Source organism: Rhinatrema bivittatum, chromosome 11, assembly GCF_901001135.1.
Source record: "Rhinatrema bivittatum chromosome 11, aRhiBiv1.1, whole genome shotgun sequence".
Taxonomy (NCBI): Eukaryota; Metazoa; Chordata; class Amphibia; order Gymnophiona; family Rhinatrematidae; genus Rhinatrema; species Rhinatrema bivittatum.
In genome coordinates, this window is record NC_042625.1 from 36,325,170 (window position 1) to 36,340,383 (window position 15,214).

The window sequence follows — 15,214 nt, forward strand, 5'->3', positions numbered from 1 at the left end:
GGCTTTCAACAGCTAATAAACGAACCACCCACCAAAGCAGGTCACACATTAGACCTAATCTTTATCAATCAAGGTCTCACCCTCTCTTCTTCCATAGTCTGCTTGCCAATCCCATGGTCTGATCACAAGTTAATCAATACCTCTTTAGCCATCCACCATCCTAGCACTTCAACCTCACAGAAAACAGCGATTCATTTCAGAAAATTATGCAACCAGGAAACCCTCATCACAAATCTTTCTGAGGAACTTAAACACATTAACATAACGGACGCGGACTCAGCCATCGCATCCTGGACCACTATAACAAATAAAGTCGCAGATCTGACATGCCCTCTAGAATCCAAAACCATCAACTCTAATAAAGAAAAGAAAAAGCCATGGTTCACCCCAGACCTCAGACTCTTAAAGCGGGAACTTAGAAACAAAGAACACATCTGGCGAAAAAACCCTACGTCTGCGAACATCTCAGCCTTCAAAACCAGCATGCACCAATACAGGATCTCCATTCTCCAAACAAAAAGAGATTTCTACTCCCGAAAAATCCACCACTTCATTTATGACCCAAAAGCCCTTTTCTCCCTGGTCTCATCCCTCACAAAACCGCCCACAACCATCATCCCGGATGAAAAAGCCGCAAACAAAGCCGAGGAACTTGCCATCTTCTTCAAAGGAAAAATAGCCAACCTCCTGATCCCTCTTCGGAATCATAAAAATCCTTCCCCCCAACACCTTCTATCAATAACAACGCCATCACATGCATCAAGCCTGGAAGCCTTCGAACCAGCATCCTCTTTAGAGATTGAAAACATACTAAAGAAACTTAAACCTGCTTCCCACCCTCTTGATTCAATTCCTGCGAATCTTCTCATAGCAAGTGCCAAAGTTATTGCTAAGCCAATCGCTCAAATCATCAACGCCTCCCTTATCCAGGGCCTAGTGCCAACCTCACTTAAACTCGCCATCTTGAAACCACTTCTAAAAAAGCCAAATCTCTCTCCGGATAACCTAGCTAACTTTCGACCAATAGCAAATCTCCCTTTCATAGCTAAGATCCTTGAAAGAATTGTAAATCATCAACTCTCCGAATTCTTAGACGACAACAACATTCTAGCCACAACGCAATTTGGCTTCCGTAAATCCAGAAGCACTGAATCCCTTTTAATTTCTCTTACAGACAACATTCTTTTCAACCTAGAGAAAAAACAACTGTGCCTTCTCATACTCCTCGATCTATCAGCGGCATTCGACACTGTAAACCATGAGATCCTCCTTAACCGACTAGCAGAGATCAGAATCAAAAACACTGCTTTCAACTGGTTTAAATCCTTCCTTCGAGATAGGTTTTATAAAGTTAAGATCAACCACAAAGAGTCCCAGCCTATCAGCTCAACGTTAGGCGTCCCTCAAGGTTCCTCCTTATCTCCGACCTTATTCAACATTTACTTGCTCCCTCTCTGTAACCTACTATCTAATTTGAATCTAACACACTACATATATGCGGACGATATCCAAATTCTTATTCCAATAACCAAATCACTGCAAGAAACCCTCCATTTTTGGAATTCTTGCTTCTTTTCCATATCCAATCTTCTTGAAGACCTCTGCCTAATTCTCAATGCCACCAAAACCGAATTCCTCCTCATCACCCAAGATGGCAACTACCAGCTCTCTAATTCTCATCCATTGACAACCCCCTCTCTATCTCCCCTGGTCAGAAATCTAGGAGTTATCATGGACAACCAACTGAATCTCAAAAGCTTTATTAGCAACACAGTGAAAGAATGCTTCTTCAAACTCCAAGTCCTAAAAAGACTTAGACCCTTACTCCACCCCCAGGATTTCAGATCAGTTTTGCAAGCAATCATATTCTCAAAAATTGATTACTGCAATTCTCTTTTACTTGGTCTCCCAGCTATCTCCCTAAGACCTCTACAAATGCTACAAAATGCCACTGCTAGGATCCTAACTAAAGCAAAAAAAAAGGGACCACATCACTCCAATCTTAAAGAATCTCCATTGGCTTCCTATAAAATATAGAATACTCTACAAATCTCTTTCAACCATACACAAATCTATCTACAAAACCTCACACCTCGATCTCAGGATCCCACTGCAGCTACATTCATCATCCCGTCCATTGAGATCGGCACAAAAAGGCTCGCTAAAAGCCCCTTCAATCAAAATATCCTCAAACAAAAGAGCCTTCTCCACAGCGGGCCCTAAACAATGGAACTCTCTCCCTTCAGACCTTAGGCTCGAACAATGCCCAATAAACTTCAAAAAAGACTCAAGACTTGGCTTTTCACCCAAGCATACGCCCTGATTCGACTTCATTAACACTCTCCCTTCACTAACACTCTCCCGTCTGGGTCAACACACCATGTGTCCCACTACTTAATAATCCCAGAAACAAATACAATCTCCTCCTGCCAAAGACTGACTACTTGTTACTTGACTGATCCGAATCGCTAGTATGTTAGATTTCAGTAATTTAAAAATGTTGTTTCTCTTAATGTTTAATTTAATTTAATGTTTTATCTCTTAATGTTTTATGCAATTTAATTTAATTTAATTTAATTAATTATTCACCCAGTTCTTCATTTCCTTGTTCTATGTAAGACACTTGTGTTATGTCATCCCAAAGTTATATGTAAACCGAAGTGATTGGTAACATTGTTACCAGAACCTCGGTATATAAAAAAAATGTTAAATAAATAAATAAATAAATAAATAGATTTGATAAAAAGAATTCTATAAGAGGTGAGATATTGCGTTCGAGTAATCTGGGAGGACAGTAAACTAGCATATCTGTAGCTCGACTGAGTTCAACAAGGCTACTTCATATTGGTGTGGGAGTGTATTTTGGATTAATTTCATAGCGAAACTGAATTTTTATTGTCAGTTTCTTCAGCAACAGAATGTTGGGAATTATGCAAACAGAATGTTGGGAATTATTAGAAAGGGAATGGTGAATAAAACGGAAAATGTCATAATGCCGTGAATACTTGTGTACACCTTGAATACTGTGTACAATTCTGGTCGCCGCATCTCAAAAAAGATATAGTTGCAATGGAGAAGGTACAGAAAAGGGCGACCAAAATGATAAAGGGAATGGAACAGCTCCCCTATGAGGAAAGACTAAAGAGGTTAGGACTTTTGAGCTTGGAGAAGAGACGGCTGAGGGGGGGATATGATAGAGGTTTTTAAAATCATGAAAGGTCTAGAACAGGTTAATGTGAATCGGTTATTTACTCTTTCGGATAATAGAAAGACTAGGGGGCACTCCATGAAGTTAGCATGGGGCACATTTAAAACTAATCAGAGAAAGTTCTTTTTCACTTAATGCACAATTAAACTCTGGAATTTGTTGCCAGAGGATGTGGTTAGTGCAGTTAGTGTAGCTGTGTTTAAAAAAGGATTGGATAAGTTCTTGGAGGAGAAGTCCATTACCTGCTATTAATTAAGTTGACTTAGAAAATAGCCACTGCTATTACTAGCAACAGTAGCATGGGATAGGCTTGGTGTTTGGGTACTTGCCATGTTCTTATGGCCTGGATTGGCTACTTTTGGAAACAGGATACTGGGCTTGATGGACCCTTGGTCTGACCCAGTATACCATGTTTTAAGATGCAATTTGGAGTTTCAGTCTTTATCTTGCAAGGCTCCCTTTTCAAGGCTTAGTAAGAATTCTGTAATGCTGAGACCTATTATTTAAATCAGCACATAATAATTTATTTATTTAACATGTTTTATATTCCACAGTCTCCATAACAAGATAGATGCTGAGTTCAGTTTTACAGGCATAAAACAATAATAAAACCATTAAAACAATGCATATTTTGATGAAAAGGATTGCAGGGGCCTACAATCTTTAAAGTTCTTAGATGTAAGGAAATGTGTAAGAGAATATTTAAACATGACAAGTAAATTTCTTAATTCTGATAGATTGTGTTAAGTAGCGCTCATAAGGGGGAAACCGCCTCAAAGGTGACCATTTCAAGATGGATTAAGAAAGCCATAGTGTCTGCATATTTTACTACAGGGTCTGTAAATGCTGGAAGGCATCAGGACCCATTCGACAAGAGCATAGTCTTTATCGTGAGTGGAAATACCCTCAGTAAATCCGTTTTATATAGATAAAACAACAACTTGGATAACTCTGGGTCCATTTGCCAAGCATTATAGGTTGGATGTTCTTGTGACATAAGATGCTAATTTTGGGACAGCTGTCTTAATAGTGAGTTTGCAATCCACCCACCTGATGTAATGTTCTTTGATACATCTCACGATTCTTGACTGGTGAAGCAGAGGGACAAGGAAGGAGAAATTAGACATACCTGATAATGTCCTTTCGTTTACTTCTGCTACACCAGTCAAGAAGCCCATCCCGGGATGTGCAAACTGGGTTATCTCTATTAGAGTGATATCTGATTGACTAAATGTTATAAATTGTTAAAGAAAAGAAAAAGATTAATAAAAGGGGGAAATGATTTGAGGAGAATTTTCATTCATCCAAGGATTTTTAAGACTAGATTTCTTAGTTAAAGTGCTTCTCATAATGTAAATTGATGATTTATCTCAAAGAAGGTTTTGCATGGGTTGTTTTTTTTAAGAGATTAGGTCAAAATTTTAGATTTCAGTTATTACATTTTTGTGTTTGCTAGTTGCTATAATTTAAATTTAGCTTTCACAGTAGTACACTGGTTGTATCTGGTTCCATGCATGACATACATACAGGTAATGTCATAAAAAAAACAAAAATAAAAAAAACTCTGCCTCCAATTTTTGAATGAGGGGACTAAACCTACAGGTTCTTGACTGTTGTAGCAGAAGTAAAGGAAAGGAAGTTATCAGGTAAGTCTTAATTTCTCCTTTTTTATCTAATAGCCAGCCCAGCATCGTGAGTGGATCTGGAAACTTGGAAACAATGTTCAGGATGAGTCCCTTAGCATCACAGACTACTTGCATATTGAAGGAGTAGAATCCATTGCGGATGCGATAGGTGGCCTCATCTCCCCTGGTGCCTTTATTAGGGATGTGTGTGCAATCGATTGCCCTCAGGACGGAGGGAAAACATGCCACCTGATAGAAATCCTGTATGATTTTGGTGCATCTGCACTGCATGATTTGGTGCCATCTGCACTGAAGAAAGGATATATACTGGCATGGCCTCTTTAGCAAGTAGCACCTGATCAAAGCACATGGAAGTGGTGGACTGGCTTATGCCAGCTGTGACCCCCCCAGAGGAATTTGAAAGGTGCTAGTAGCAAAAAATGCTAGGGCAGTGGTAATCTTGAGATGTGCTGGCAAGGCACAGCCCCTGTGGTTGCTTGGTTTTAGGTCTTCCTGTAACTGCTGGCATGGGTACTGTATGGTTTCCTTATTAAGCCTGAACCTGTGCATGACTTCCTCCTCTGAAGCATGGCTTTCTCCTGTAGACTCTATGTGCGGGATACCTTCTCTTCCTCCTCCTCTCCTTTCTCTTTCTCCTGCGTCTTAAAGCCATGAGTGATTATATTCATTTGGCTATGAAAGTGTGTCTTCCTGTCTCAAAGCCCTCAATATGGCACTGCTGCTACCCCCTCTAACCCATCCATCAATGAGTCACAGTCAGCAGTAGAGGTCTTACCAGCCCCCAACTGGCAGTTCCTGTTTCCAGCTGGCAAGAGAAGGTGGCCTGACAAACGAAAAGAGGTTAATTGAAAGTCTCTTGGGCACTGTCGGGCAGATTTAAAATGCCCAGCACGTGTAAATCCTGGGGTTTACGCACGTGGCCGGGCCTTATGTGCACTGGGCAAATTTTCAAACAGGCCCGGCCACGTGCGTAAACCCCGGTACGTAAATAAGTGCCAGTCTCAGATAAAGCGGTGGTCCGGGGGAGGAGCGGGGCTGGAGTCAGCTGGTACAGCGGCCATTTGCCACTGTGCCAAAGAAGCGCGCGCCGGCAGTCAGCTGGTGCGCGCAAGTTATAAAATTGGCGCAGCCATGTGTGCATGCTGGGAAATGTGCACCTTTTAAAATCTACCCCTGTATGCTTAAACCCCCAGTAGCAAGTTCACGTGCATAAGGGCGTGCATGTCAGCGTGTAGATCTGATTTAAAATACATCATTATGCACGTACCTATAATCACGCCCAGACCACACCCCTTCCTTGCCCCTAATATGCCCCTTTTGTACGCACGTACTGTTGCGCGAGCACGTGTATATACATGCATATTTGGCAGCTTTAAAAATACATGTTCATTCCGAGCGATGCACAGTATGTGGCCGTTTTTGCATGAGCAACGCTTTTAAAATCTACCTTTTATTGTTTACTTCCTATACAGTTACTTTATTTTCCAGTTCAGTTTTTCAATTTAGATCAGGTGAAAATGGAAGTGTCTGGAAGTTTTGCCAAGTTAGCCATAAATTCAAAGCAATCTTCTTCAGGGCCTTGGAAAGCCATTAGCTCTGCATGGCGGTGGCCATTTTTCATACCTTGCAAGATTCAGCAGGACCCAGGAAAGAGAGTACTTCTCAAATGCTGGAACCACCGTACTTATCCCTCGAAGGATCTGGGCAGTTTAAGTTATCATATGCGTTTCCAAAAAATCTCAAGAGAAGAAAGGCAGACTCAGAAGACTGTTATGTTATTTATATGTCACTAAAGAATTTTGTCACTCAAATAGATTATTTATTCTGTTAGAGGTCCAAGAAAAGGAGAGGCAGCTTCCAAAGCAACTATAGCTTGGTGGATTAGGCAAACTATTTCTGCAGCCTGTTTGTTAAGTGGAAAAGAAGCGCCAGAGGTGTTGAAGGCACATTAGACTGGAATGCAAGCAACTTCATGGGCAGAAATAGGATTAGTAAGACCAATTTACATTTGTAAGGCCACCACATGGATGAGCCTGAATCCATTTGTAAAACATTACAGATTAGATGTACTCGCTAAACAAGATGCATCATTCAGTGCTGCTGTACTAAGAGCGTGTATTCTGGTACTTCCTACATGTTCTTGACTAGTGGGTAGAAGGACAAGGAAGAAGAAATTTAGACTTGCCTTCTAATTTCCTTGTCCTTCTACCCACTAGTCAAGAAGCCCACCAAGGAAGAGTTTATGGAAGAATATAGAGAAATACGAATAGTCAGTATGCTATTAGCTAGTTAAGGTAGTTATTGTTAATTTTAACTTTTTCATTGATGAGGCGGTTAAGCTCAAACATTGCTAAATATTGTTTGAAATAGGTGTTTATATATTTACTGTTTAGAAAATGTCTTCATAAATTTCAAATTTATTTAATATATTTACAAAATTTTAGTGCCATTAAGTTTTTGAACAATGTTGTTTTCTGTTACTAGCATGAAGGGTTCTATCCAGAGGGTTGTGGATGCCCGGAACGCCCTTCCGGAGGAAGTGGTGAGGATGAAATCTGTGAAGGATTTCAAAACGGCATGGGATAAACGCTGTGGATCCATAAAGTCTTGAGGATGTGAATGAAATGAAATGAAGAGAAGAGGCATGGGGTGGCTTGCGGGAATGATGGCTACTACCCTTATTCAATAAACATTCACAAGGTTAATGCAACTCCAACATTGCTCTGTGCTTCAACGGCAAGAGGAAATGTGGGGAAAAAGATCTGCGTTTACAAATAAGCGAGGGAGTAGCTTGCTTGTTGTGGCGGTTACTACCGCAAACCAGATTAGCCTGAAGCTTCACTTTCATTGGATATCCAAGCAGCTCTCTGCTTCAATGGCAGGGGGGAACGAAGAAAAGAGGATTTATATCCAAACAACCAACAAGGACTAAATTGCACAGGCTGGAAAAACAAATAAGCGTGGGAGTAGCTTGCTTGGTGCGGTGGTTACTACGCTGAACCAATCAAGCCTGATTCTTCACATTGAATATATATATACAGCGCAGCTCACTGCTTCAGTGGCAGGAGGGAAAGAAGAAAAGAGGATTTATTTTCAGACAACAACCAATAAGGACTAAATTGCACAGGCTGGGTAAACAAATAGGGTTGGGAGTTGCTTGCTTATTGTGGCGGTTGCTACCCCTGACCATTTAGGCTTGATACTTCACATTAATGCAGATCTGGCACTGCTCTCTACATCAATGGCAGGGGTGGAAGGAAATTGGAATCAAAAAGTTACCAATAAGGGCCCTGACCTCAGCGGTCAGAGTAACAGATAAGTATGAGAAAAATAAGAACGAAAGCTTGCTGGGTAAACTGGATGGGCCATTTGGTTGTCTTCTGCCGTCATTTCTATGTTTCTATGTTTCCTGGGTGATGTCAGCATGAAAAAAAAAAAAATCCAACTCTGCCTCCAGATTCTAGATGAAGGAAACATACCCACATGTTCTTGGCTGGTATGCAAAAGTAAAGGAAAAGAAATTAGCAGGCAAGTCTAATTTTCTCCTTTCTTTCTGTGATTCATTTTCCAGCAAGCAGAATCAAATAGCAAACTCACTCAGCCATCATCTGCAACCTCACAAATTGTCTCTAAATGATGAAATAGCTGCAAAGATTTTTCTTGTGTGGGGAACTCTGCAAATAGATCTATTCACAGCACCATTCAACAACAAACTACCTCTATACTGTTTGAGGAGACCAGTAAGAAACAGCTTCATGACCAATGCTTTTCCCATTCTATTCAAGGTCCCCTGTATACTTTTCCTCCAGTTCCACTAATAACCAAGGTGATCCTCATGCTAAGGACAGAATAGATCTCATGATATTGATAGGTCCATTTTGATTTCACCAGATATGGTTTCCCTGACTTCAACAGATCTCTATATGTCAATCCATATTAGGGATATCTCCAGACTTGATTGTATAATTCAATGGGAACTTTTACATCACTTCTTGGGTGTTGAAAAACACCTAATTAATGTTCTGCATTTCCCTTCAACCATTGCACAAGTTATTCTAGCAGCAAGAAAGCCTTTTACAAGAAAATCTTATAATTTTAAATGGAAGAGATTTTCCATTTAAAATGATAAAATTTGGTGTCTAAAATGAGGTGAAGACCATTAGAGTTTCCATTTCCTCTACTCCATCAATACCTTTTCAATCTTTTGGATATTGGATTAAAATCCAACTCTGTTAGAGTCCATCAGAATGCTATAGCTGCCTATCGTCAGCACTTCAAAGGTATTCCTGTGTCTCCATACCCTTTGGTATCCAGATTTATGAAAGGTCTTCATCATTTCCATCCCCTGGTTAAGGCTCCCCCTTCACCATGGGATTTAAATATAGTCGCTGCTGAATTTCTGAAGCCACCCTTTGAGTCTTCAGCTACATCAGACTTAAAGTTCCTTTCCTGGAAAGTACTCTTCATAATAGCAGTGACCTCAGCACATACAGTTAGTGAGCTGCAAGCCTTGGTAGCACACTCCCCCTATCTGAAAATGTACAAAAAGAGAGTAATCTTAAGAAGTCATCCAAAGTGGTTTCTCAATTTTGTTTGAATCAATCCATCATTCTTCTTTTTCTCAAAACATGCCTGGCACCACCGGATGTGCAAACCGTGGAATTGCAGGGGGCAGCACACCCCGGAGGGGGGGGGAGACACATTGTCAAGAGCATGTAGAGGCCTATGCTACCGCTGGTGAACCCAGTCCAACTGGTGGTGGAAGAAGCAGGAAGCCCATGGAGCCGCCAGTGGACCCCAATCCACCGGCAGTGGAAGAAACAGAAGACCCGTGCAGCCACCGGCAGGCTTCATCCCGCTGGCGGCAGAAGAAGCCCATTGTGCAGTTCCTCCTTGGGTGCTGGCCCAGTGGCAATTTGCGGTGCTGGCACTGCAGGTGTTGAATTGCCACAGGGCCAGAGTGCAGAAGGAGCTGCAAAATGGCTGCTCTCCCCAACTAAGTTGGTACAGGCTGGCGGCTACAGCAGCAGAGGAGGAATGATCCATGGACCCTGACTGCCTGGTCTGCATGTATGTGTATGTGTGTGTGTGTGTGTGTGTGTGAGTGAATGGGAGGATGCCTGGGATGGGTGTGTGTGTGTGTGTGTGTGTGTGTGTGTGAATGAGAGCCTGCATGGGATGATGTTTGTGTGTGAATGGGAGCCTGCCTGGGGTGAATGGGAGTATGAATGGCAGCCTGCCCGGGTTTTGTGTGTGTGTGTGTGTAAATGGGAACCTGCCCGGGTTTTGTGTGTGTGTGTGTAAATGGGAACCTGCCTGGGTTGCAAGTGTTCATGTGAATGGGAGCCTGCCTGGGATGGGTGTGGTGTGTGTGCACATGCATACATGGGAGCTTTCCTGGGAGTGTGTGTGTGTGTGTGTGTGTGTGTGAGAGAGAGAGAGAATGGGAACCTGCAAGAAAATGGTAGCATGAGAGAAACCCCACAAGCATATCTCAATTTATGATCCACCCTTGCTACAAATTAATAACAGGAATTAATCTAGCGTTCAGGAACTCCTGTAAATGTTCAACAACAAAGAAAATATGTGTTACTCTGTAATTTCAATATGCACTTACATGGGTATTTTAAAAGAAAACTTGCACCCAAAGAAACAACTTCAGGTTTCATATCAAGAAAAGCCTTCCGACGTATCTGGGTGGACCTGGCCAAGTCTGGATAGACACGCACCAGGCCACCCAGATATGAAATATTTATACTCTTGAAATAGGAACGCATTACTGTATTCAAATCTTGCTCAGAAAAAAAGTCACTAACAGAGTTGTTCTGCCTGTAACTTCTGCTGAGGAATTCTATAAATATTCAGTTAAGTTGGACAGATTCTCTACAACATTAGGCCTTGGTGAATTTTGCTTCTGAGAAAGGAAAACAGTTTTCTTATCAGCAGGAACTTTATCCAGGGGTATCTTTAATATACACCCAGGTATTTTTTAAAGGTAATCAAGGGTAATTCACCATTAACCTTTGGGAAATTTAATAGCCGCAAGTTAAGATGTCGAATAGAATTTTCCAAAAATTCCAGTCTCCTTACTGAGGATAAATGCTTCCGGGTAATAATTGCAGTTGTGTCCTTTAGGTTTCTTACATCTTCCTCCAACTTCTGAATAGCGGTAAAGTGATCCAAAAGACTTTGCTGGTGGTCTTCGGCAACCATATCCAATTTAGAAGAAACAGTCTATAAACAGTGGGACTGTTCCTTAAAGATAGTAGAAAGGCCTGCTATTAAATCCCAAAGGGATTCGAGCGTGACAACAGCCGGTCTCATAATCTCCAAAGGGGCTTGACTCACCATTCCAGTTCCAGTTGCGAGAACATTCCCACTAGATGTTGCCAGTAGGGCTTCTCTGGTATCTCCACCACTCTCTCCAGAGGTCTCCAATCGCTGATCCGGGGTAGAGGTCCACACCTGATCAGGTACAACGCCGACAGCTCCATCCGGCTGAGGAAAACCGGTACAGCTTCCTCCCGGCACCTCAGCGCTAGCAATGTCCGCTGAGGGAGAAGCCAACAGTCGTTGTCGCGGATCAGGAGGTCTCAGCAATATTTCCCCAGGTGAAAACAGAGCTCCTCTCTCTGTTTCACCAGCGGGGGTAGGAGCTCTCAATTCCTCTGTGGGGACCGCAAACTCCTGAATTAGATGCTGATCAGCAGGGGGACAGGGTTCGGGCAGATAAACCCTGGCCTTTTCTTTTCTCTTATGCGGCATAACTACGAAATTCAAAGAAATCTCCAAGAGTTCTCGAGGGTAACGCTGAGCAGCGGAGAGTTGCTTTCTCTCAGGCAGCCATCTTGGATCCGCCCCCTCCCAGTATATCTCAAATTTACATCCATCCCTGAAAACAACAAGCTTATTTCTCTATTTGCACCTTCTCTATGCATTACTGCCTGGATAAGACTTCAAAGAAACACAGTAGTTTTGCCCAAGCAGTTCTAAAAGGTTTGTTCAACTAATTGCTTCAGCTTTTACCATCAGCCTTTTCAAATCATGGGTTGTCGCTCAAATTCCATTAAAAGAGAAAAAAAATTATTTTCCTTGCAACCCTCAGCTTGGGAATCCCCAAGTGTGTGGCTGATATTGTCCTGCTTGTCCACAGAAAATGCAAAGTTGCTAAATTGTAACAGATGTTCTCCATAGTGAGCAGGACAGTTCTGCCACACAATCCCACCTTCCTCCTCGTAGAATTGAAAGATATCTTGAAAACAAAATGAGAAGTTTCACGAGGCAGCAGTTGTGCAGGCATACCTATGCATATTAGGTAAAGACTTCTAGGTCATTCTGAGCTCTCAGAGTATGGTCTGTGTTGGTGCTATAGAATGATGTCACCTACTTGTGTGGCTGAATTGCTTACTGTCTACAGGGAACACCCAATATAGGTAAGCAGGCACTTCCTTTGTTGGTACCATCAGATGAAGTTGCTCACAACAGTGACCGATTTGTCCTTCTGTCCATGGAGAACACTAAATACAGGTGAGCAATTTAATTGTACTGTGAAAATTATATTTTGTTATTTTTGTTTCCATGTCATGTTGATATAATTTGATCACAATTTATGCATGCATAACACTGGTTAAAGTCTGTTTTCTTAAGTTGATCATATTTATATGACATTTACTCTTGATTTCTAATGTTTTAAATACTACTTTAGGGGACAGTCCTTTGATTCCATCCAATCATATACAGTCGATAATAGGTCATGTTGTTATGGTACATGAATCTGTGGGTGATTTCAGCATTAAATTTCAGCAAAAACTGAGACGTAGCAACTATGTCACACCGAAAAATTATCTTGACTTCACCAATACCTATTCAAGACTGCTGGAAGAAAAAAATCAATTTAATTTAGGTAAGATCAGCCCAAATGTTCAAGGGTATGCAAACTTTTGAACAGGACCATTTTATTATTTCCTTCATTGCTATGGTTTGTTTAATAATTGTGGTAGTTTGTGATGCATAATAGTTTAATTTGAAAAACATTAAAAATATCAGACATGTTTTGTCTTATCACTCATGTTTTCTTAAAATGCTACTCATCTTAGATTTACATTTACATTTATTAAAATGTATTAGTCACTTAACTCAAAAAAGGTCTAAGCGGCATATAAAATAAAACATTCATAAAAACAAAATGTATATAACAGAACATAAAATCTATACAAAACAAAACATATATTATAGCTTGTCATAAGTCCTGGGCTAAGAAAGGTGTCTTCAAAGTTTTAATGTTCAACCTGTTATAGTTAAGGGTAAGTAGTTACAAATTCTTCCAGGGGTATGTAAACTTATGATCATAACTGTATATATGTGTATATATAGATATATATATATATAGTGCAATTGCTATCACTGATATTTGTAAATGCAACTAAACTTTCTTCTATTTAAATATTATTTAATATTTGAAAAATCTACAAAGTTAAGACAAATGCTAGCTTAATTTGTTCAATATGAAAAACAAATACAGTGAACAAGAATCTTAAAACTTAGGCAAGTGGAATTTGAATGGATCTGTTTTTCTGTCCAGCACAATGCAAGCGCCTGGAAGGTGGCTTGGATAAGCTGAAGGAAGCCAGCATTCAGCTGGCTGAATTAAACCTGAAGCTAGCAGAGCAGAAGATAGTACTGGCAGAGAAATCGGCTGCATGTGAAGCATTGTTAGAAGAGATAGCTATCAACACGGCCGTGGGTAAGCAAGGCGTCACTGTACGCTATCTACTATGATTCAGCAATATCTTTATTTTCATTGGAGGCATGCGTGGAGTTGGGAGGGGTATAGGAAGCAGAGCAATGCCTCCCCTCCCTGCAAAGTAAGAAGAAGCCTGTGAGGGCTGGAAGGAAGAGAGCATCACTAGTGTTGCTGGGTCTGTGGTTTTTCCATACTTGAGGCCATCGTGAGATTTTATTTTTTACAACCCCAACAAACCGGGATTGCCTGTCATCAAATGTGCTATTATTAATTGGATCTCAGATTTTCTAGGAGAAAGTAGGGTTTTCTTTACAGGGCCATGTCAAGATCCATGTGTTAGAGCCATGGCAACCTTGATGGCTCACTTGAGGTCAGCATCTGTTGAAGAGATTTGCATTTGCAGACAAGTCACTTGAAGCTCTCTGTATATCTTTGTATCACACTGCTGCCTAGATGCTGACTTGTGGTTGGACAGCTAGTATGGCTAGTTAGTACTGTGAAAATTGTTTTGTTTTAAAAAAAAAAGTTTGTTTTAACTCTTTCCTGAAAACACCAATTCAGCATGGAATACTAAGGGCAAAAAAACAACCCACAGTATGGGAGCCCCCACAAGTGTGACTGGCTTCCCTCCTTGTCCATGGAGAAACTTAAGTTGCTTACTTGTATCTGGTATTCTTTGTGAACAAGCAGGTTAATGTCAGCCATACAAATAGATGATGTCATTTGATGGCACCGAAATGGAAAAGCTCTCATTCGAAGCATGAGAGGACCTTCCTGTATAACCATCCATTCTGTAAGTCACCTCAGTCTTTTTTTCCCCATTCTTGTGAATGAACACAAATTGCACTTTAATTTTTCTAGCCGCTCATTGTTTTTTCCCTAACAAATTTTCTTCAACTTTAATGTATTTTTTTATTTTTAGTAAATTGCTAAAAAAAATATATATTTTTTTTTTCTTTCTTTTTGCATTATCCAACAATGCTTCCCAAACTGAGTTTAATATTGCCTTAGTTTGTTTTTTTTTTTGGGGGGGGTGGGGGGGGACGACCGAGTTAAATCAACTTCTATTATGTACTGAGCAACATTGATTTTTTTTTAATGTTTAACTGTGGTTATTAGAAAACCAATAACATTATAGCAACTAGACATGGTAATGCTTGTTCCTTAACATACCATGTCACTGATAGATAAGAGTACATTTTAAAGATAGTATAGTTTTCTCACAGGACAAGCAGGATGGTAGTCCTCACAAATGGGTGACATCGAGGATGGAGCCCTGTACGGAAAACTTTTCTGTCAAAGTTTCAACAAGCTTTGACTGACACTGGCACACTGGGTGCACTGAGCATGCCCAGCCTGCAATTATCCCTGTGAGCCACAGGTGTCTCCCGCAGTCTTCTTTTTTCCGCTCTGCAGTCAGCATAGCGGTTGGAGCTCTGTGAGGATTTTTTAACTAATTACCTCATGGAAACACTTAACTTTTCACTTCAAAAAACACTTTTCCCTGCACAGGTCTCCCTCCGCGTACGTTTTTACGACGCTCGGTGAGTACTAATTCTTATTTTTCGGTCGGTTTCTGTCACTATCTTAAGGCTGTTAACTGACTGAAGCCTTCCC

The 15,214-nt window shown here is 40.9% G+C and overlaps 1 protein-coding gene across 1 annotated transcript in view; it reads left to right on the forward strand.

The window, feature by feature from the left end:
• DNAH10 (dynein axonemal heavy chain 10) overlaps positions 1 to 15,214 on the forward strand; it is a 952,322-nt gene that overhangs the window by 675,819 nt on the left and 261,289 nt on the right. Inside the window, 2 exon segments of the mRNA XM_029571350.1 lie at positions 12,560 to 12,757; positions 13,436 to 13,597. Coding sequence (XP_029427210.1) covers positions 12,560 to 12,757; positions 13,436 to 13,597 — 360 coding nt within the window.